At 37.8% G+C, this 23,960-nt stretch overlaps 1 protein-coding gene across 1 annotated transcript in view; it reads right to left on the bottom strand.

The window, feature by feature from the left end:
• Nucleotides 1–23,960, bottom strand: part of vopp1b (VOPP1 WW domain binding protein b) — a 51,980-nt gene that overhangs the window by 12,775 nt on the left and 15,245 nt on the right. Inside the window, exons 2-3 of the mRNA XM_067577865.1 lie at nt 10,908–10,966; nt 783–860 (exon numbers count right to left, since the gene is read on the bottom strand). Of these exons, the coding sequence (XP_067433966.1) occupies nt 783–860; nt 10,908–10,966 (137 nt within the window). The remainder of the gene's footprint in view (nt 1–782; nt 861–10,907; nt 10,967–23,960) is intronic.

The raw sequence follows: 23,960 nt of genomic DNA, 5'->3' as shown, positions 1-23,960 counted from the left end.
AAGAAATTTTTGGCCATCTAATATTTAACTTCAGTAATGCACTGGATGAGATCATTCACTGGGTTAAGGTGGTTGGCAGAAACAGATATGTATAACTGTGTGTCGTCAGCATAGGACTAATATGATATGTTGTATTGTTGAACAGACACTGACATCGATATTAAGCCCTTCCATGGCCTGAATAAACAGTCACTGACCCTACATCATTTGAGAAAGAAAGAAAAAAAACAGTCAAGTACCAACATAAGGCTTGGTCACATCTGCATTAAAAAATGCTAAATTTAGTGGATGTGCTTGCTCACACATAGCAAATCAGTGCAAATTCTTTGGAGATCCAGAGCATCTAAAATGAAAGAAGCCATTGTAGCTTATTTCTGTGGATGTGTTGGACCATCCAATTTTAATTAACCTTATAATATAATGTAATATAATGTGAACTGCTCCACTAAAGAGGAATGGTCTGCAGACTGTTATGAGACAGACACTGATAGTAATACTAGCTGAAATACTGCATGTCATTTGAATAAAGTATGTAAACTCTTTGTCCCTTTATTGACCAAGCAAACAAGCTCGCTAAACAACAAGCAGTCAGCAAGCTGTTAGTTCAGACGACCAGGCATAGAGTACAAAATGCCAGGAGGTAGAGTAAATGTCACAGTAAAGACAAAAGAAAAAAGAAGCTTAGAGAGCTATTGTGAATGGCACTAGTGTGTCCCAGCTGGCTGTGTCAGCAGTCCATCCCTGCAGGAGAAGAGCAGGCAGCAGCCACAGCTGTAACTCACCAGAAGTACCATAGTCTCTGGATGGACAGGGCTCTCACACAGCAGCGAGTCCCACAGCAGTCCTCATAGGAGCGACATCTGGAACAAAAAGGCATGCAGCAAGGTGTATGGGTCAGCAAAATATACACAGATGCATTACCTGAAACACACAGAGCATTAATATTTTAGAAATGGCGTGGGACTGCACCACTCTTTCATTTTAACTGATTTATTTATCCGTTTATTTTATTGGGAAGTAGCAATTCGTATGAGCAGCCATTTTTCTCACTGTTTCACTCTTGTAAAAGGAGGAAGTAGGAGGACACGACAAGAAGCCATTCTTAAACCCAAAGTTCAGTGACACAGTTTGTATATTTTCAGTTCACACTCATGTTACAGTATTTAGTTACAGTTTAGTCACCTCTGACAGTTAACTATCAGTTTACTCTATGGGTACACTTGGTGTTGGCTACAACTAATGCAATCTAATAGCAACAGTCCTGCAATAAAACCTGCCTTCATGAAGGTTATAATGCTCAGTTTCTGTTGGAACTGTTTTACAGAGGTGTTGATTCAACTTAATGGTCATTTTAAAGTTTGTGGTGCTGTTGAATTATACTGACTTAAATACAGAGAGGTGTTTCTTCTATTTTGTCCACTCTATTTATATCAATGAGGGTAGATTAAAGTTAGAATCGAGAAATAAGTGTAAGTAGACAATGTTATCTTATGTGGTGGTGACTGATATAAATATAACTGCTAGAAGTCTGTTGAGGGGCCGTCAGCTGAGGCTGAACTGAGGGGCTGCCTCGGAGAGTTTTTTTTTAGCTGTAAATCATGCAAAGATATTCCAGCTGAGCCCCAGAAAATAAATATAGACCTGGAAATGTGCATGATATGTCCCCTTAAAATACTTCAGAGTTGAGAAGCTGCTCTCACAGGTGCACACAGTAGTCTGCAAGTACCAAGGAATGGGAACACTGGAAGATCTACTCTTCTGTGCTTTTTGTTAAAAAAAAATATTTTTGCTTAACTGAACTTGTATTTCCATCTATTCATTCTTCTTCATACTACACAGAAACTTCTCTGGAAATCTGTATCAGGAGTTTTATCATTAAGTTCCCTAACTTAATATTTTTGAAAATCAGCTATCTGCCCAAACCAGAAAGAAGATTAGAAATTATGTCAAACCTGAGCCCACAGTAGATGTATTTTTATTATAAAAGTAGTTGTGTCAGTAGCTGGGCAGTGCTTGAAGCCATGTTTATTTATGCGCTAATGCACATGCCACCACAGTGGTCGCCCCTTCACAAAATTGTAATTTTCTGGCTCAAGTAACTGAGATTGTGGAAATCTGAAAACCTAAAATTAAAGCTTCACAATATCCCTTTAGAAATGCAACACACTACACATGATACACACTGCAGTTTTTCATTGGTCTATGGGTTAGGGTTAGGGTTAGGGTACAGTGTGAGTGAGTGTAATGTTATGAATGTGATGTGCTCAATACACCTACATTGATAAATAAAGGTTAACAAAACTAAGAGTCTACATCCATGCTAACTCTCTGTGAGGCAGTATGTAGGCACAGCAGTACGTTTAGCTAAATGCTAACATCAACATATTCACAATGACAATGCTAACATGCTGATGTTAAGCAGATAAAGGGCTTTATTTTCATGAACTCAGCAGCACGGAGCAGATAATAGTGTGTTAAAGGCTGTGACAATCATGGCCAATCACATTCATTACTTTCATCCGCTCTAAACACAGCATTCCCCGTCATGATGCACTGACAGTTTGTATACTGTGGAGATTTTTCCTCAGTGGAAACTTTTTGTCTGTGATGTCAGGAGTTTCAAATATGAATACAGTAGCTCAAATATACTGCCAAGAACAGATGGTGACTCTTATTAAGTTGAATTTACTTCTCTGGACACACTGATGATGCACCATGTTTTCATATATGCCATCATAATGAATAACCATCTGCAGTGAAATACCACCATACTGTCAAATATAAAATTTAAGAATTTAAAATGAGGTGTCGTATTTGCATGTTGTAATTTTTCCTTAAATTTTTTTCTGAAAGTTTAACTCCATTAGATTTGACTGTTTAACCTGCAAAACTAACTGCTGACAACATTATCCCAGTGATGATCCACACATGGATTAGGATTTTTAAAATAACACTTTTTTCTGAGACACACCACTATAAAATTTAACAGTCTTTATCACGTCATGTCGCTCAACACAGCCACTCGTCTACCTGCGTTGTAATTAAAAATGCAGAGCTCCAGGCAACACTTTGGCCAGACTCTTTAAAAGATTATATGTGCAGTTGTTGCCTCCAGTTACTGTTTTGGACAGAGACACCAGGAGTGGATTAATGACTGTGTTTTATCAATGTGTCTCCAACACAGCTGCTGATTTGCATTAAAAACTGTACATAATAATTCATCATAACCAACAAGTTTGTTGTGCACATGAGCACTGAGGTTTCTGTGATTATTTTGCAACACTTTGGTGTTGGTTGCACAAAATTTTACACAGATCTGGCATGCGTAATGGCGACTTGACAATGACATCATCACTTCAATAAGAGAATAGATACCTGCCGCCTTCTGACCAGGCCATCAGTATAGGATACTAGCTGTTGTAGATGATAGATTCTGATAAGAATTGCACATTAATTTTTATTCTGTCTAGCGGGTTTTAATCCCATAATCAGAATAAATCATCAGTGACCCCAACACACACCAGCATCTTCAATTCAAAATACTGGTGTGTATCAGCCTGCACGATCTAAACTATGTAGAGCATAATGAACCTTTTTCACCACAGACATTTTGATTTGTAATAGTAAAACACATGTGTTACTAATAACATGAATGATGGCTCTGTTCCATTTAAGTTTCCCAGTGAGCCAGCATGCACAACAACAGGACTGGCTGACATAATTGGAATGCAGCAATCAATAAGTTTATTAATTATACCTGTGCTTTCCCTACTGTGACATGTCAAAATGTCTCCTGTGACAAAGGTCTATTGTAAACAAACACACAACTTAAAACTGCATTATAGTTTCTACAGACATCACATACTCACTGTTGCTCATACATCCTCACCTTGGCCTTTGATTTGAATTGAGTATTGGCAAAGTCATAGCTTGCTTTTTATTGCTGTCAGGCTTTGGCATATCTGATGTTGAAATGTCATGAAATGATGTTGAACTCCAAGGTTCTTAAAGCTGCAATGCGGGACTTTTTTCTCCCCCTTCTGGCAGTGAGGGTAATTACAAAAACACTGTTGACACATGCTAATGTCATAGGCTCCGCTGTAGCCTACTCAGTCACTACTGTTGCTGCTGTAAAACAGTGGATAAATTGTTTTGAGCGTCACACAACCCCCGCAAAATGACTTGTTTCACTATCAGAATTTGATCCATTCAGTCCGATAACATTTAGAAAGTCTAGAAGAGCCACACGATTCAATTATTTTATCCCCATTCAAGTTAGCAGAGAGCTAACCAGATGTTAGCCACTTGGCTGGCGGAAGTCTCACATTACGCATTCATCTAGCCAGCACGGGAATGTCAAACCCAGCACCAGATTTAAAAGCTCCAGTAAACTGTGAAATACAGACAGATTTATCTGGCAGTGATAGGCTTAATCAGCATTGTGTGAACTTGTTTGGCAAGGGCTTGAATGTAACAGACATTCATTTATATGTAAAAGTAAAAGATGTTGAAAATGACTGAATGCACTTGTCAGCAGAAATGAGAGGGAAAAACATTGTGGTTTTTGCATGTATATTTGTCTGTCAGGTTTGGAATATAATTACATTAGTAAGATTTAATAGTCACATGAATTAATGCATATTTGTCCGTGGTAATTCATTTTGCAGCAGCACCAGCTGGTAAAGTGGGAGGAGGGGGTGTTCTGTTGCTTACTCTGTTAGAGGAGCAACATTAAGGAGCTGTTAAGTTGCTCTTTAAGTCCTTGTTCTGCTGTGATTGAGGAAAGTTTGAGATTTTTTTGTTTAAGATTAGATTGGCAGGAACAGGAATATTCCTTGTCATTCTATTGACAGATAGAGGAACAGGTACATAGACAGATGTGAGAAGATGTTCTCCTTGATCTCTTACTTGTTTCTAAATGGTTTGCCTGATCCAAATCATACACATCCAATGTTCAGAATTTCTCTATAAAAATATGTTGAGGGACCTAAATTCATTAGTAAAATTTACCCTCCTCTTCAGGCAGGCAAAATCATAGTAATATAAATTTACAATATACAAGAAATTGTAGTCTGGAAACTGATAATAACTTTAGTATATGGCAACAAATTCAGGTTCAATGTCATATTAAAGAGCACTTTATTAGATAAATTAGTACCAGAAATTTCTGCCCTTTTAGCTTTTAATATTCTTCACGGCCACTTTCTGTCCTTAAACTAATTAATGATCTCTATTAACTATGTCCATATTAGACAATTCCACTCTTCACGATTTACATCCAGTGACAACATTCAGTGCAGGAAGTAATGATGGGTCCTTTAGGTGGGAAGTAAGTGAGTGGAGGTTCTGGTGTTGGGGTATGTGTAGCGCATCTGACTTTTATAAAGAAGACCAGAGTTTGCCACCCAGTCACAGACCTGCAATTAATGTTTGCCTTTTTTATTAACTGTAACTACCATCTTTCCCTAATCGTAACCAGTGTGTAGTTGTCATGCACAGATATTGTAGGAAGCAAGAATTTTTTAAAATGTTGGCATCAGACCAAATCTAGCAAAATCCACTTGGAGGCAGCAGAACAACCTGGTAATACAAGACTGATATATTATTACTTTATAAAATTGTTTCATTTTAGCTCTGCTTTGGTCCCTGCCAACTCCTGAGAGAACTATCTGGCTCTTTATCTGGCTCTGCAGTTGATGATGAAATGATGTTCAACAGCTAGTCTCTAACTTATTCTGTCTGCTGTTTGGTGCTGGGCAGGTAGTGTACAGTACACTTCACGGAGCCTTTAAGCTGAAAACAGATGTCTGCTGCTGCAAGAGACAAAAGTGATGAGTGTTGAAACTGAACCAGAACAGTAAAGTTGTGGGCTATAAAACCAAAACAATGAGATGAAAGGTGCTAAGACGCTCCATAGAGCTGCAGAGTTATAATTCTCTTCTCATAATACTTATGCATTTGATCCACTGTTCTGCTAAATGAAGCATCACTTTAGTTCATGCAGGACATGAAAGTCATACGCTCCAGCTGTAGTCAGCTGGCAGCCTACTGATTGAATCAGTGTTTCCAATCAGTCATACACCAGTCATACATACAGCCATTCTCTCAACAAGGCGGTCCATTTAAGTATGACTCCTTCCTACACTGATCCCTGCTATCAGTGTTGCCACACTCACACTGCTGCTGGCAAAGCTTTGCCTCCACCACCCCAGCCTCCATCTTTTTGGTTCAGAGTCATAACATGGTTCAAGGTAGTCTAGAATTCAATGTCTTGCTTTGGGCCCACTCTTGTATACCCAGGGGGGTTTCTGCATTGTGCTCCCTGGTTTGGCTTAGCATGCTGCTTGTCTAATCCTGGAAGCATCTTAGAACTGAGCCGTCAGCGCCAAGGTAAACTTTATTTCCATTTGTTACAATAAATGGTGTAATCTATGATGAGAGTGTTCCTGACTGAAAAATATTAATTAGTGCAGTTTTAAAACACATGTCAAGAGGGGGGAAGAAGTACAGAACTGAAAGAAAAAAGTTTGAAAGTTTTCCTGTCCAGTTGCAGAGAATTACTTCCTGTCTCTGTACTGACAGAGAGCCTCACTATAGCACCCTGACATTTCCTCTGCTTTTAAGAACCACAGGTGTATTGTAATGATGCTATTAATCACATTTTCTGCTTCATAAACAAAACTTTTAAAAGTTTTAAATGGCAAGCCCAGCAGCCTGGAAGCCAAACATTCAGAACAGAGGCCAACTGAGCATTAATAAAACTGAAATAATAGCAAGGTGTGTGTGTGTGATAGATGAGTGTAGATAGTCAGTATGACAGCGTATACTTCACACTCCAAGTCCTGTCTGGCATTTCAACACTAGTACGAGGACGAGCAACTGTTGGATGCCAGTTCCTGCCAAACTCCCTGTCAGTTTGTATACATGAATATTCTTTGAGCTGGAGGTAGGGCAGAATTTTGCTGTTACAATATGAGAAGTCTCTTTATTTAACTCTTGCTAAAACACGTGACAGGATTCATTCCCCAGTGGAATGTGGCAGATAATCTATTTGCATTATGTCTTAATTAATTATACTTAGACTGTAACAGATGACTCATCATTGCCTGTAAACATAATGTGCTGGACCATAATGACCATTAGGAAAAGCAGAACTTGAGAAAATGAGGTTATCCTCTGTTACACACTTGTCTTATGTGAGTCCACTTATCCTTCCCTCTGTCCATCCTCACATTTTGTTTTCATAGAGGCAGATGTACATGACTATGCACACAGTCACACAGAGATGTGAGAAGTTGAGTTAAGAGAATTACTCTTTTCTCAGGAGACTTGGAACAAAGAGGCCAGCGATCCTCCGTGTAAAGCTCCTAAATGTGGCTGCAGGCAGAGAAAAGCAGCACCACGGTGGAGGGAGAGATATGTTAAGAGTCTTACCTTGTGAATTAAGATAAAGCCTTTTCACTAGATTTGGTTTTGGCTTGAGATTAAAAAGGGGCAGGAATATTTCACTTTAACTTTTCAGAGTAACATCTGACCGGTACAATATGCAGGGTTACTCTCAGGGCATCAGTATTAGATATAAAGACAATGACAGGTGAGACTTACCAGCAGTGTTCCATTGTTAGCATACTGTAACTGATATATATATAAAAGCACTTTTGAATATCAAGATATCACAATCTTTATATTATTGAGTAATGTTAAGTAAACCAATAATGTAATTGCAATTGATGGGTATGTTTATGGACTTAAATCATGGTTAAATGTTGATGTTTTATCCTCAGTTGGGTTTCAATAGTAAGCTTTGAGGAAAGTTGGGGATTTAAAGGCACTGCAAGGGAGTGATACAGTATAAAACTAATATGCTGCTGTAAATATTATAGTAATTACAGAAAAATATTGAGTGAAATCAGTTTTTAATTATATTGAAAATTGTCAGCAAGCTTACTGAGTAAATAGCCCACATTGCTTTGAATCATTCAGACTGCTGTGTATCAGCAATCTAACTCCAGTTCCAGCAATTATACACACTCCTTTATAAGATTTAAGACTGCTCAGTACTGCACAATGATCAGCAGTACATAAGCTCATTATGATTGAGGGCCATTTAGTCCCATTATATTTAAAACACAGCACCTGTACGTAGTAAACTCCAATCTCAAAATGCATTACAGCCTGATGCAGAAGTGTTTTATAGTCTCCTTTCACTCCAACTGCATTTACAACTCAGCCAGAACATTAAGATCAATGCGTTTCCACACAGCAATCACATGCATCATCTGCAGGAAATGCTTCTGTAGTTGGTGTTATTTTCTGCATTATTTGTTGCAAAATAAAGCTCTTTAGCATGTATAAGAGATTTTTTTGATTTGATTCTTTGATTTTACCTTTGCAAACAATGTTTACACTCTGTTGCCAGTTTATTAGATACACCTAACTTGAGCCAAAGCAGTCTAATGTAGGGTGATGTTTCAAATGTTGTTGGAATTTAAATTGCTTTTAAATGTGGCTCCAAGCTTTAGATGCATTGATTTAAGTTTTGAATTGTTTTCCTCTTGACAGTTACCCATTATGTGATACTGAGTCAGATTTAATGCATTCTTTTCATTCCAATATTCATTCGTTCATTCTTTTAAGAAATTGCTGCTTCTTAGATACAGATTTGTTTCATCTGTTTCTTTCATTCGGTTTTTTTTTCTTGAAAGTTTTGAGGAACCACTTGTGTTTTTCAATTTTGTATTTTTCCATCTTGAGATTTATATGCCGTCTGGAATCAGCATAGCATGACGCACAATTTACACATACAGCAGTACAGTATAATCCCTGTTAAACTATTATCAAAATAGACATGTACTGTATGTCTCTGTAATAAACGCTGAGCGGAAAGCTTTTCTTCTCTTTTTCACTGATTTATATGAAAATGCTGTGGGTTGCTAATTTGAAAAAGAAAGTGAACTCAGAGAAACAGAAATTGAGGGCTGAGAGAAGGGAAAGAAAGTGAAGGAGAAAGCAGGTTTTCCTCCAAGTTGTTTTTCATTAGGTCATCTCTCTTCACTGGCGCTCTCTGTCTCTGTCTCTCTCCTCTATCTCATCACCACTAGAGCTGTGGACAGCAACTAGAAAGCAAATAAAATGGATGAAAGTTGGAACTATGGGAGAAGCCTGTCATCTGTCTCAATCAGTGAAACACTCTACTTCCCAAAACTGAATGTAAAGCTCCAGTAAGCAGGAGTTTTATTGATAACACTGAATAATAAAACTGAATTTAACTTTTATTAGTGTGAAAGGCTCACACATAGTGATGATAGACATTAAATAGCCACATTTTCTGCTAAACAGAGATTTTAGAGTCTTTTAACTATTCCAGCCCACATATGGACTGTATGGTTGAGTCTAACAGCTCTCATTAGCCCCTCCATATAAAACAGCAGTTTACAAGTTTACTGAAAATTCAGACTAAAATTTCACTTGACTTTGTTTTTAAATGCAGATTGTTCTTTTTCTTGAAATGAGAGAGAACAACAATGTTCCTAAATAAAAAAATCACATGGTTCATGACGTGACACTACTCAGCCGTGTTGCCAATTTGTCCCAGTGGGTGGCCACTCATGGTAATGCAACAAAACAATCTCCTGTGGCCAAAATAGCATTTTCCCCATTTGTAAAACTTTCCCAGAGCCTAGAAAAGCAATTTTTAGGTGAATTCCATCATCTCGGTGTAAAGTCTATGTGTTGAGCAGGAGCATGGGGGTGGGGCAAGAAGGAGGAAACAGTACTGAGCATGTGCAGAGGGCTACACAACGCAGAGTCAAACCCAGAAGCTAGAAAACTTTGTGAGTTATGTGCTCAGCGACCATTTTTCATTTGTGAATAGACGTCATCTTTGAGTATGCAGTTTAAAATGTATCCATGGCGTACACCATCACTTCCTGCATGTACTCCTTATTAAATGCATTTTAATGTGACAGCAGTGGTAGGCCATTACTGTAAAACCAGAGTTAATGATGGTGACATTCACTTTTGGCTAATGTGACCAGAACTTTTAGACATTTTCAGCACTTTTTCAAATGTTGAATGGGTGGTGTAGACTTCATTAAATGCTTTATGAAGCTGATCACATAAAGGACTGACTCATTAATAACAAACTTTTAGCTACTGGAGTTAAAATCACACTCCGGACAGCTAAGTTGTTTAGCAGGTCACTTTTAGTTGGTGAGGAAGATGAAGCCATGCACAGAAGAAGCGAGTGTTTGGTGAAGAGATGTAGCTCACAATGTTCTGTATCCCACTAAGAGACTCTAACCAACAGTGAGCTGATCTACTAACAAGTACTGCGTGTGTATCAAAGCCTGATATATCTTATTTCTCTGTGCTGTAGACCTCCATTGTTGTCCCAAACTATTAAAAACACATGAATGAGCCACACTGTTGCACTGGCTGACATGTTCCTTCATCACCATGAACACACACACTGTAGTTTATTCTGACTCCATCCCACACACTGTCCTGAAATACTCACTAGGGCACCAAATGTGGATTATTCCGCCGCTGAAAATAGTCTCCAACAAGTGCACTATTTCTTCCTGTTTAAGTAACGTTTGCTAAAAACTACAGTGACTTTTTTTAAATATGAAACTATATATCTGTGACCAGTCTTTAAAGATTTACATCTTCAGATTATAGTCATAGCCATGCTATGAAAAGCTTATTTATGCATGCTTGTTTGTGTACACTTTGTGTGACAAATTTAAAAAATGCTGCTCTTACAAGTCTGCCAGGCTGATGGTGACATTATGGAGCCAGATTGAGGGGAATGAGGAGCACTTTGCCATCTATTCCAAACATCCTTTTTTCTCTGCAGTGGAGTTTGGATAACAGCTGTGAGAATGAAATATTGTGGTACTTACATGAAGTAGATGGGGTATCCACCCTCAAAATACCAGCAGTACTTTTTGGCTTCTACACACTGTAAAAGAGGAAGACAGAACAAGGTCATTATTAAAAAAACAACACTCACCAACAGCATTTTTAGTCTTTTCATTTTTTCATTTCATCTTAAACTAGTAACTGAGAGCTCAACTTGTTCAAACCATAATCGACACTTATTTTTAACTAATTCTCCTCACAGCAGCTTCAGTGCTCCATCAGTGTCCACAGGATGCGTTCAGGCACAGTATGGAACGTAGGTCACCCGTGTTTTGGCCATGCACAAAATACATAGTCCAATACATAATCACTCTTTTAGAGTTAATCATCAATAAAAATGTTTCGTTCTCTCCGTTTAACCAACTAAATAAAAAACTCTACTAAATCAAAATTCTGAAGACTCGTCCCATGCTTTTCCTCCACGAAGGAAATCAACTAATGACAAGTGAAAATGAGTCAAAGGTCTCTCCTGACATCTACCGACATCTTAACCACAGAAACAGATAGTGGACTGAATCATCTGTAAAGCCACAGATGATATAAAACGCTGAAAGATGCTAATTGTCAGAAAATAATTCTGACTGCTATGAGCCTGACAGGAGTGTGTGACTGATAGACAAGCTACACAAATGTGGAAGTATTTCACTTTTATGAGAAAAAAGGCGTCATGGATGAGGATTCTCTTTTCCTTGGATTAAGAGTATCTCTAGGAATCTTTCCAAACAGGATGAGTTTGAAAGTCTGTTGAATCTTCAAAAAGTCTTTTTCCAAAAACAGCTGTTAGAAAAGGGGGGAGTTTTCTATATTTGGGCCAATACGGTAACAAGAAAATGTTATTATTTTAACAGCATCCTTTCCACACTGCCTTTCTTTTTTTTGTCATGGTGGCAGCAATGTGCTACCAAGATACAAGTGAAACATCTCATCCATGTCACCTGCACCTGCATGGCTAACAGACACAGTATGGACACCTACATGGGTCAACAACATTTTCACTGCAAGTGTTGAGCGTTTGAGGAAAATCACATGATGACAAGGAGTGCTTGCAAACTTAATATATATAAGAGTCAAAAATCACAATAAAAATAGATTTCAATGAACACTTTCAGTCTGAATTCATCTCCATTATCAAAGCCAACAGGTTTCCGTCAGTCGATCCCTGCCAGGCATAAATCATCATATTCTTTCATATGAGAATATTCTCATTGTTTAATCTGATACCAATCTTATTCCTTCTACACTCAGCAAGAGCCCCCTGCTTCCTATGAGTATGAATGAAGCCTCCCTTTTCCATTACTAGCTTCACTTCAGAATGCACAGAGTGCCGACACCAGCCGGCTGGAGAGCGCCTTTAATTAACTGTCTTTGAAATGATCTCCTTCTGTGAAAATACAGCCTGCTTTGTAGTGGCGTATAGAGGATTTTGGGCTTTATCATTCTGCGCCCTGCAAAGAAGCGTTATGAGAGAGGCTGAGGATGTTGAGAAGAAAGAGAGAAAGAGAGAGGGAAGGTGAGATAGGAGAGAAAAGGAGCCAGCTGAAGGCGGAGGAGAGAGGAGAGAGCGTGCTAAATGAAGTGAATCGTGCTGCAGGGACATGCCTTGCCTCAGGGTGACAGGCAGCATATACAGCATCACCTTCCATTAATGTGGAAACAACTTCTTAAAGATAAGTTGAACTAGAGGTTCAATGCCAAATGAAAACATGCAGTCTTAGGATATGGTTATGAAATTAATATGACATTCACTCATATCACAGAACTGTTACGCTCTGAACTCTATTAACTCCTGGTGGTGATAAAAGCAAACATTCAGAACTTTGGAAATTAAAAGTAGCAGTTCTTGTGAGTGACTTTGGTGTTTCATCTGCAGGAACAACAGCGTCTCAGTTATGCCAGTTGTTCTCTATTACACCAACAAGCCCCCCCCCTCCCGTCTGCATTTTTATGACACAACACACATTTTACTACTGTGGTGTGCTTGAGGATAGGATTTACATACTGTGTGTTGCAGGGTTTTTATCAGTCATATCAGATTTTTCTCAAGGTTGTGTTGCTTAGGCTGGCGCAGTGCATCTGAACCAAGTAACTCCAGTATAGAAAGCAGGATGCCAGCTTCATCTTAATTGTCTCCTACATTTAAAAGGGTGATCTGTCTCATCCCATGTTTGGCAATGTGTTCAGTAATTACTAAATGGATATTAAATTCAAATGTTTTCTATCAGAATTTTGAGGTCAATGCCAGTTTTATGCTGAAAATGATAAGAACAAGAGTATCCACTTCACAAGAGTAACAAGTGTCATTAAAAGGCTGGTTCTATAATTGGTTTAACCCTTAAACTATTAGGAATGATTTTGGGGGGAAAGAAACAGGAAGAGAGTTCAAACCAGACTTCAGTTTGAAGGTCATCTGCTGTTTGGAGTCTGAGATGGCTAGCGGATGCCCACATTCTCCAAGTGAAAGTTATAAGTGGTGTAACAGTTGCTAGTTTTATTTTGACATTTTTCATATGTGTTAAATAATTGAACACAAATCATTGACATATGAAAATACTCTGCTTTGAATAAGAATTTGTGTGTATGGTTTCCCCACCAAAAACTCCAATTACCTACTCCGAAATTGTTAAAATTACATCTACTCCTTCTCCCTTATTGAAAAATTCAGAAACTATGAATATGTAAGTGTTTTTCATTTTAAAAGTTGAACTGTTAGACACAAGATGTCTCCTTCTTCACTGTAAAGTCCATTCTCAATGTATCACACTTCTATAAGTTGTATACTGGACCACAAGTGGTTCCAAACTAGTTGTGATGTCACAAAACCCTGCTTGTAGGTACATGCCTTCAACTTAGATTCAAGGTGAGCACAGAGAAACTTTCCTCCTTCAGCAGATACATGTGAAAACAAACTCTGCACATACATCGTTCTGCACAGAGAAGAGAACAACATCCAACTGAAGGAAGAAGAACAACACATTTTTGACTGGAGGGTGACTTTAAAGATATCTAGTCTGAATTGCAGGTCATCTTCATGCATCTGTGTCCTATTTTCAACACTACAGTAATACAATGATACTACAAATGCAAGGTCAAAAGAGAGTGTCATATTTGTCACTAATAAGATTGGAGGTGGATCAGGGGCGGATGTACATGTGGGGGCTGCTGCCCCAACGCCCCACCCCTATCACAGACATATATCTATGTATGTGTCCACCAGTAAGTAACAAGAAATTGCGTGTGTAAGAAGCATTTGATATCATTTAGGAGCAATTACATAGTTTGTCCACCAGAGAGCGCTGACAAGTTTATTTGTACACTGTAAAATGTGCTGCTCAGTATCTTGGTCACAATTATATAATAATATAATTTAAAGGATCCCAAAGATTTTTGATAATGTTATGTGCTTATGTTGAAAAAATATCTGCAAATATATTTAACACTCAAATACTGATATCAACCTTTAAATCCAGTATTTAAAGGCCTTTTTTAAAAGTCTTCTTTATATTTCCTGGTTTTATTACCCAGCAGCACCCAAGAGCGAAAATCTTCTCCCAGAGGGATACAACAAAATCCAACTCCATCTCTGACACTGTGTGAAGAGCAGAGCTGGAGCTTGGCATGGCAGGTCGAGTTGTTTTGGTGGCTCACAACATGGCAACACAATAGGTTATTTGTTATGCTGCTGGTGGAGGATGGGACCATACTGTGACACAGAAATGGCAGGAACACACACACACACACACACACACACACACACACACACACACACACACAGTGAGAGAGACAGGGAGAAAGATGGCAGGGGAGATGTTAAAATAGAGCTTGCAGCAGAGAAAAGCATCACATCCCCTCTCACTGAGACAATGTACTTCCACTCTATTTGTCCAGACTGTGTTCTGCTATTAATGTGGTCACTGGTGGGAAATCTTACACACACCCAGGGAGCACAAAATCAAATCCTCACAGAATTATCATCTAGGGAAAAATGAGTGAGAATCATCATTTGTCTCTCTTTTAAAGCATCACAGGGTAGCTGAATGGATGGCCCTGGTTTTAAATGATGGCCCTTAGTGATGTTTGAGTATCAAAGTTGTGTTAAGAAAGAAAGAAAGAAAGACTGTGATGCCTGACCAGAGAGCAGCACAAGTGTAAAGGTTATGGGATGATTTAAAGGGTTCATCCTCAGGAGCACTGATTTAATGGCACTGTCTGTGAAATTACAAGATTATTTTGTGTACCTAGCTGACATTGTGGCTTGAGACACAACAATAACACAACAATAAAATCAGGATTCGTCCTCTAGGGACCATGGATATCCACAGGAAATTTAATGGAGTTCAGCAGTTGACATCAGAGCGTAACCAGTGTAATTAGATTCAAAAAGATGCATCCTCTAGAGACTATGAATGTAATGTTTAACATCAGCCAGAGATATTAAATAAGCACAAGGCTTGAGAGGAGAGGACAAACCATCAACTTCATGCAAGTACCATCCATTTATCTGCCCTCCTCTCCGCATCCATGTATCCACTTCTCAAGCTGCAGTCAAATGCTGTTGCTGGCTTCTACGCTACAGAACCAGATCCTGTGAGCAGCTCTGGCTCTGATATGAACACTCTTGATCCTCTCTCACAATCATCCTCTGAATCTAATAGCTTTTGGCTTCCCATCTCACAGTATCCGGGCCAATATTAGCCTTTCTATGACTCTGTCAACAATGTCACCTCTGACATGATGGAGTGTAGGCAAGATAAAATGAGGACAGTTTCATTTGCATGTACACTACATGCAAAAAGACAGGAGAAAACTGCAATACCTTAAATAATATTAAAATTACACACATTACATTACTAAACAATACATTTCTGATACAGGAATACAAAAAATAGCTAGAACAAACAAGTTTTAATTTCACAATTCTTGACTTTGTTGGTATCCCTTTACATTAGTTTGGACCTAATTGTTATCCTGTCCCCAACACTCTGCCAGCAATGGTCACCGTCCAGCTCTGTTCATTGTCTTTCTCTAATTAGAGCTCAGTGGAAGCGCTGACAGCGGAGGAAAATGTCCCTCTGTGCTCCCGCGGGACAAAAATGACCGTTATGCAACCAGAGATTGTGTTTTCCTGCTTTAAAAGCAGCTCAGATGGGTTTTGGCTAGAGGACATTCAGGGGGGATGAATAGTTCAAATGGCTCTACACCGCACATTAAACCTTTAGATGCAGGAGTGTGTGTGGTGATCAGAGTGTGTTTTGCCTTTGTAGTTGCAGGATGCTGTAGATGAGATTCTGAAAGGAGACTGGTCAATAATAAAGCTCCCTGTGAAAAGTCAGATGTTACTGAACACTGCTTTGCTCCAATGCTAGCTTGCAGTGTATCAATATTGTTTTCAAAAAGACAAATCTTTTCTATTGGGGCATTTTGCTCATATTGGCATTCATACATTTTGTTATATCCTGGATTTCCAGGTAATTACTCTCTGATTTTGGTCTAAATTGTCCCACCCTGACAACTGTTCCAACTGACAACTGTAATCTCTCTGATCATGAAAATGGTCAAAAAGAGATTTTGAATTTTGACACATTTGAATCAATATCTGTCTTTAAATTCCCCACGCAGTCATATTTGTCTTCCTTCATTTCTTCACAATCTCCTCTTCTGTTTGAATGTAGCATTCAGTTTCATCTCCTCCAGTTCTCTATACTTCCCTTTCTCCCATCCATCCATCCATCCAGCTCTCCCTGTCCTTCCTGTCTTATTGATCGCTGCTGACCACACAGACGCCTCAGCCATTAGTGAGCAGCAACAGGCTAACAGGGAACGTGTGTTTCTTTCTTCAGTCTTTGTAAGAGGCTAACTATCCATATTGTTGAGGAAGATTATTTTTCAGAGCTTGATTTCTCATAAATTGCGTTGTTAAAAAAGGACAATGTGATTTTTAATAAGGTTTTCTCACCTCTTGGACAGAACCTGTAAATCAACTATTTTGATCATCGATAAATCGCTCCTCCAGCATCATAAGTTAAAGGATTTGCTGACTATTGCTGTTTTTCTAACTAATCAATTAATCAAGGAAATAATTGACAGATGAATTGATAACGTGAATAATCGCTAGTTGCAGCCCTAGTATCACACACACACACACAATAGCATCATACCCCTCTACCAAAGAGTATACACACACAAGAAGCATGTGTTGGTGTTGGTGTACCAAAGAGAATACACATACAAGAAAATATGTCAGTGTTGTGGATGTCTGCCAGACAGTCATAAATGGACTTTTATTAATTTTTAAGCCACTTTTGTATGATAAACTTTTTAGATCTTGATTGTTTTTAACTGTCTTTTAACCGTCATCAGATGTCTGGATCTTTAGTTATCAGAGAAAAAAGCTAAGCAAACATTAGTGTTTACCTCATTATATGACACGTTGGCCACTTTAAACATCAACATCTGACATTGTAACATTATATGTATATATGACTGAAACTAAGTAAAATAGGTCCCCTTTAAAGATGAATTAACGTTTTATTTACCAGCAACATGTCACACACCATCATCACAGCCACCAACAGACTCAGACAGTAGCCTGAACAAGGACCACACTCAGACCATTCCAGGTCTGATCAAGATGGGACAGATGGTAAGCTGGTCCAGCCCAAAATAGCCTATATATATATATATATATATATATATATATATATATATATATATATATATATATATATATATATATATATATATATATATATATATATATATATATATATATATATATATATATAGCACAAAATTTCCACGCCTGGACATGTTCAGCTGTTTACACGCAGTTTACCTGAAACCAGGTGATTTTTCCTTTTATTAAGGAAAAGTCTGACATTAATGTTTTATTGAAAATCATCTGAGGTGTGGCTCTGCTGTTAATACTGCTGCTGTTTTTGTTTATATTTAGTTTAACCTCTTTAACATTATCTGACACACTGACATGAATGCTGCTGTGTGTTTCAATCTGTAAGGAAAAATATAAATATATGATGAAATAATTAGAGCAGAGTGAAAAAACTGTACACCTGTCGAATGCTACAAATCAATATCAGTAAAGTGCTTTCTGATTACACCAAAAAAAGATCATATTTGGGAAATTGCAGTATTATAGGTGAAAAATAGAGTAGGAAAATACTTATTATACTAATGTTTTATCAGTATTTTACTTTGAGTTGACTTCAATGAACTTAAAAGTTCATCATGTAGTTAGAAAACAACAAACTATGTTCATGTTTTATATGAACAATGTTTTATTATGAACATATAATTGAATTTTCCATAAAGTAATGTTTGTGTATGCTGTCAATTATAGTTCTTACACAGAGAGAAAATTGGAATAAGCCAAAATAGGAATCGGAAGGTCAGACTTATAAAAACAGAAACAGAAATCGGAAACGGCCAAGAAAATTGCATTCAGTGCATCTCTAATTCACTGATATCCTTTTTATATTCAGGAAGCTGCTGCAATTTTTTTCTTCACTGTTTAATGTTAATGTTTAAATGGGATTAAAAGAAAATCAAATCATACCATACAACAGCAGAATATCATGATACAGGCTATTTGTTGTCATTCAATTTCAAAGCCTCTATTGAATATAGAAGAGAGGAGACAATAGCAGAGAACCAACCTTGATTATACGGCTGTGCGATAACGCAATCACATTCTAATTATAGGCACAGAAACAACATCCTTGCAAGCCTGGAAATGGACTGTTTATTAACCAGATGACTGCACACACAGCAAGGCTGCTCTTGCACAATGAGGGATACGGTGGCCTGGACAGGTCAAATCAAGATCAGAGTGTCTCTTTGTTGTGTTAGAAAAGAGGAGTAAACAAGAGCATAAAGGAGGCTGTGGAACATTTAGAGTGTGTCACCAGGATGGGACAGATGGTGCAGAGGTTAATTCATGGAGCTGGTGCAGGTTGTACATGACAACATTTTGAGAAGATAGGAACACCAGGGAGAAGGAATTATAATAAGCTCCAGCTGCTTCTGCTTCAACTCAGTGTTTTACTGTAAATCCAGGAGAGCAGGAGGTTACCTTCAGGGACATTCTGGCTCCTGATTTTGATTTAGTTTGTCTTTTGATGAAAATGTATATTCGTTTTGTCAAATTTTAGTGATTCGATTTTTTCGCTGACGAAAACTAGACTAACATGTCTTTAGTTTTATATAAGTCCAATTTTTGTGTTAAGCATTTTGAAGCTGTAGCATCTTGGTTTTATACAGGTGTTGCAGTAAGACAACAGACTGACTCTCCTCAGTAAACTCTGCACTCTCCACTGCAGAGCAGCTGATCATTCACTCACCTGTTAATTAAATACTGTTACTGCCTGTGTTTAGCTTAAGAGGAGAAGCCAAACTGGTACAACTTTACTGAACACCGAGAGGAAGATTTCAGCTGGTTGACTGCCAACATTATTCCTGGATGTGACTCACTCCTTCTGATAGCAACAGAAAAGATATCTTACAGAAAGTAACGTTACATCCACATCTCTACAAATACAGATATAAATAAAAATAGTGAGGTCTGTGAGTACACCTACTCTTGTTAGATTTTAGACAAGATCACTGCTGTGGAGTGTATTTGCATGACAACTTGAGAGCATCACTAAGGTGACCCAGCTTGTTTTTCATGATCACAACAATGTTCGAAAACAAAACATTTTTGTTTAAGATCATTTTTTCAGGACCAAACTAAATAAGTAACCATTGAAAATGAAAGCTATGACGAAATGTTTTACTAAATGATAAATGTTAAAGACAGATGAATTAACTACTTCCTGTTTTAATGCAAAGTCTTATCCAATGAGCTGCAGCATCTGCGGAACCACACACCGTAGCCTCTGATTAGTAAAACAGTCGCCTCCTACAGCCAATAATATCACTCGTCCAGAAGCTGATTTAGCTGTTTTACCTGTTGCACTATTGTTAATAAGAAGCATCTTCTTTCACTAATGTCTGTCAGTAATGTTATCCTACGTTGCAGCTGATTTATGGACTAAATTAATTTACAATCCCCTGAGAATTAAACAAGAAGCAGCAACAAAGCAGCTGGACAAGCTGTAAAAACATGCAGGCAGCATGGCCACATTAATGAAAAGCTAAGCTTATGTAACGTTATCAAGTGCTGACAGAAAAAATATTACTTGTAACCAGATGTAACTAAATGCGAGTGTGTTCTGTCTTTTCATTGGCACTCCTGTTGTTGGGATATTGATGCATTCAAATTATTGTTGCAACCATTGTCTTGCTTTGAAAGTCACATTCAATAACATTACATTTATTCTTCATATTCTTTTCACTGTTTTTAAGCAAAAAGTTCTATTAAATAAAAAAAGAGATTCAGTATGTTTCCACCAGCACTATATTCTTGCAGTGGGGAGAAACAGATGTTGTTGTTGCAGTGGAGAGCAGTTATATAAATGCATAAGACAAGTAAAAAAATAATTGGACATTTTCACACTTCTCTTTTGGTGGCTAGTCAAATTTCAAATTTCAAGTCAAGTATATTTAGAAAGTGCTTCAGAGTGTAATGGAACATTAAAACAAAGATGCAACAGTAACAGCAACAGAAAAAGAGGAAGAGAGAAGCAAGGGTAAAAGGAATAGCACAGGAAAAAAGAAAAGAAATAGACAGGAACAACAATGATTAAAAAAAAGCAGCTCAGTGAGTCTTAAGTTTGCTTTTAAATACGGAGTTGGTGCAAATCTCAAGGCTGTTCACATGGCTGTTTAAGTGCATTCAGTGTAATGTGATTGTAAACTGTAAACACTAAATGCTATTATATGGGATTAAGTCCAACTGAAATCAGATTCTATCGTCCCTCTTTGCAGTAAAAACATATCAACATGCTTTTTTTAATGGAATTATAGTAGTTTTGTATTATTATAATGAAGATGTATTCCTTGTTTGATTGATGTTAGCTGACAGGCTACCGGTACAGACCGAAGTAAACAAACTGCTGTAGCTACAAGTCATGGATAAACTGTTAGTGTTTCACTAACAAACAAGGATCTAATGGGTCTGGAGTTCCATTTGCAGGTTTATGTATCATTCAACAAACTGAGGTGCAGGACAAGATGTGTGTTCATGTTTGTAAGTTAGATAAGAAGGAGACTATAGCAGGAAAGCTAATGTGGGTTGTTGTTCAGAGTCTGTGGCTCTTGTGTTGTGTAGCAGGATGCTATCAGGCTCAGTGTGACTGCTCTGCCAATACAGAGCCAAGTTCATGACGTCACGTCCAGTTATCTTAAGTTCCACTAGCTTCTATAACTCAATGCAATCTCTCATTCAGTGTTTCTTTTATCAGCCTTTCATGAAAAAATGAAGCGTGTTCCTGGAGTTTACTTCCTGAAGACAGCAGCTGCTATCAGAAATTTAAACCTTTGTTATATAAAACAAAGTTAGACAACATTTTGTTATCTGCACAGAAAAAACTACAACCTCCATTACAAGAACTACAAGCGCGGCAGCACAGGTACTTGACGTCACTGTAACTTGGTTTTGTCCATATTGAATACAATTCCCCAATGCTTTCTTCTAAAGACATTTTTCAACTTTCTAGTTGTAATCTGTGCTGTGTAAAGACTTGACAGCATTCTCTCCTCTCTGTCCTGCTGTTATTACACACGTCTGAACTAGTCTGCTCTGCTGAGCTGGAACAGGAAGATAAAGTACATCCCCATTTCCAATAAAACTATGACACAATAAATGACAACCAAACCACAACACAGGAACAGACTCTAGTACTTTATAAATAAGAGCTACTTTTCATATAATATGGTCCTCAATTACCCTGAAAGACCAGAGAAATAACTCTTGCTGCCCTACACAGCTGTGTTGTACTAATACTTAACTGTATTACACAGCTTAGTTGCGTGGGCTTTATGTAAGATAGGATATTTCAAATTGAAATAAAATTTCATAACTATTCTGCCATCTGTCACAAAACAGAAAAAGGCCAAAAGCTCCTAAAATTAATCCAATAGCTCTATGAGATGCTGTTTTATACAATACATAAGCTTCTACCACCTATTAAATGTTTTTTTTAGTGATTTCAAAGTGACAAAGTGGCATCACAAACATCTTTGCAGCGTGGGGTTGGTCAGTCAGGCTGATTTCATGTTTTACTGGGATGACTATAATTATAATTTTCCAGTTGGTAATTGCGACTGGCTTGTGTAGTAAATTATATGTTCCTGAAACCCACACTGATGCCTGACATCAGCCATAGTCCATGATTAGGGATAACCCTGATTTTGAACATACATGAACACATTATTTACCCCCATATTACCATTTCTGCTGGTCTACAAATGAAGCTTAAAGAGGACCTATTATGCTAATTTCAGCTCTAAAATTTTATTTTTGGCTTCCACAAGAGTAGCTTGGCATGATTCAAAGTTCAAATAACTCCTTATTTATCTTATACTGGCCCTTTATGCAGCCCCTCAATATACACAGTTACTCTGACACTCCGTTTTAGCTCCTGTCTCTTCAAGGCGCCCCTTCCAATGAGCCCACTCTGTTATGATTGGCCAGCTTTACGTATCAGAGTTATGTAACTTTTGTAAAAGAAAACTGAATAATAGGTTATCATTTGATGTATTTCTTAAATATATCATACATGTTTCAGAGTGTTTAAGTTCAGTTTAGTGTTAGTTTGTGTTTCACACATTTTAAATTCCTCTGTGCTATGTCTATTCTAAACTTAGTTCTTTGCTGTGTAAGATGAGGCAGTTGTGTGTTTAACAGTTCAGTTTATTCTGTTATACCCTTATCTGAGCCAGTGATAAACTATAGTTATGTAGATGTTCATGTGTAAAACTGATAAGCTTTTAGAGGATAGTGTGGTTTGTCCTTAATTCAATATAGTAGTAATGTTATTTTGTGATGCTACTTGGTGCATGCTTATGTACTGTCATATATGGTCGTGAAGAAAGACTGTTCCTAGGTTAGTTGAACTTTTGACTTGTGTTTCTATCTGAAGGTTGGTTGCTGACCTGTAAGGTTAGTAAACAGATGTCTTAAATTCTGTACAAGTGGTATTAAAGGGACTGGTTAAGTGCCAACCTTTCAGACAAAGAAAAGATAGCTAGGTGGTATGTATCTTTGTCTCCAGAACTATGATGCATTATACTTCTGATTGTATTATTTGATTACATTATTTCATAACCTAACAATGCTCTCTTTGTGTGTTTATTGAGTGATCAGCAATTTCCCATTACACTTTACCGTCAATGCAAACCAAACATTTCCTGCTTTACTGCTTCAAATTAAAAGCTTTAAATGACTAACTAATGGGAGACTTTTATTGTGAAGAATTTACAGGACGTAAAAACGTGTTCCTCACTGAATTAGCAGAGCTTCGTTAGCAGCGCTAAAAACCGGTTGAAACAACAACATATGGAGCTATGTGTTCAGCAGATCAGTTAGAAATAACACAGGGAGGACTAGTACAAGCAAAAACAACCACAGTGAGATGTTTATGAAGAACTGCAGACAACCAGCACACCTCCAACAGGTAAACTACTTATTTTACTTTGCTGTGCTGTGTAATGGAGTCATGGCTACTCCCGGAGCGGAGCAGCAAACTCGTGTGCTGTGCATGTAGCAGATGTCCATAGAAAGAAATAAGTCCATTTTAAAGAAACCAGCACACCTACAATAGGTAAACAACTTATTTTACTTTGCACTGCTATGTAATGGAAAAACACTCACAGCAGGCTGTGGGTTTAGCAGATGACTATATACAGAAATCCATCACAAACTGAGGTCAGCTCGGGCTGAAAGTAAAAAAAATCGTTGGAAACCGAGCGTTCAGAGCAATCTGAAGCTGCTGCTTTTTGCTCACAGGGACTACTGCTGCATACGTTTACCTTGTTATTTGACACGTTGGCCACTTTTAACATGAATATCCGACATTGTGACATTATACATATGTCTGAAAATAAGGAAAAGCATAATACCCCCCCTTTAACAGTAA

The sequence above is a fragment of the Thunnus thynnus genome, chromosome 21 (genome assembly GCF_963924715.1).
Source record: "Thunnus thynnus chromosome 21, fThuThy2.1, whole genome shotgun sequence".
Classification (NCBI taxonomy): Eukaryota; Metazoa; Chordata; class Actinopteri; order Scombriformes; family Scombridae; genus Thunnus; species Thunnus thynnus.
This window is presented reverse-complemented; position numbering and strand designations above follow the sequence as displayed.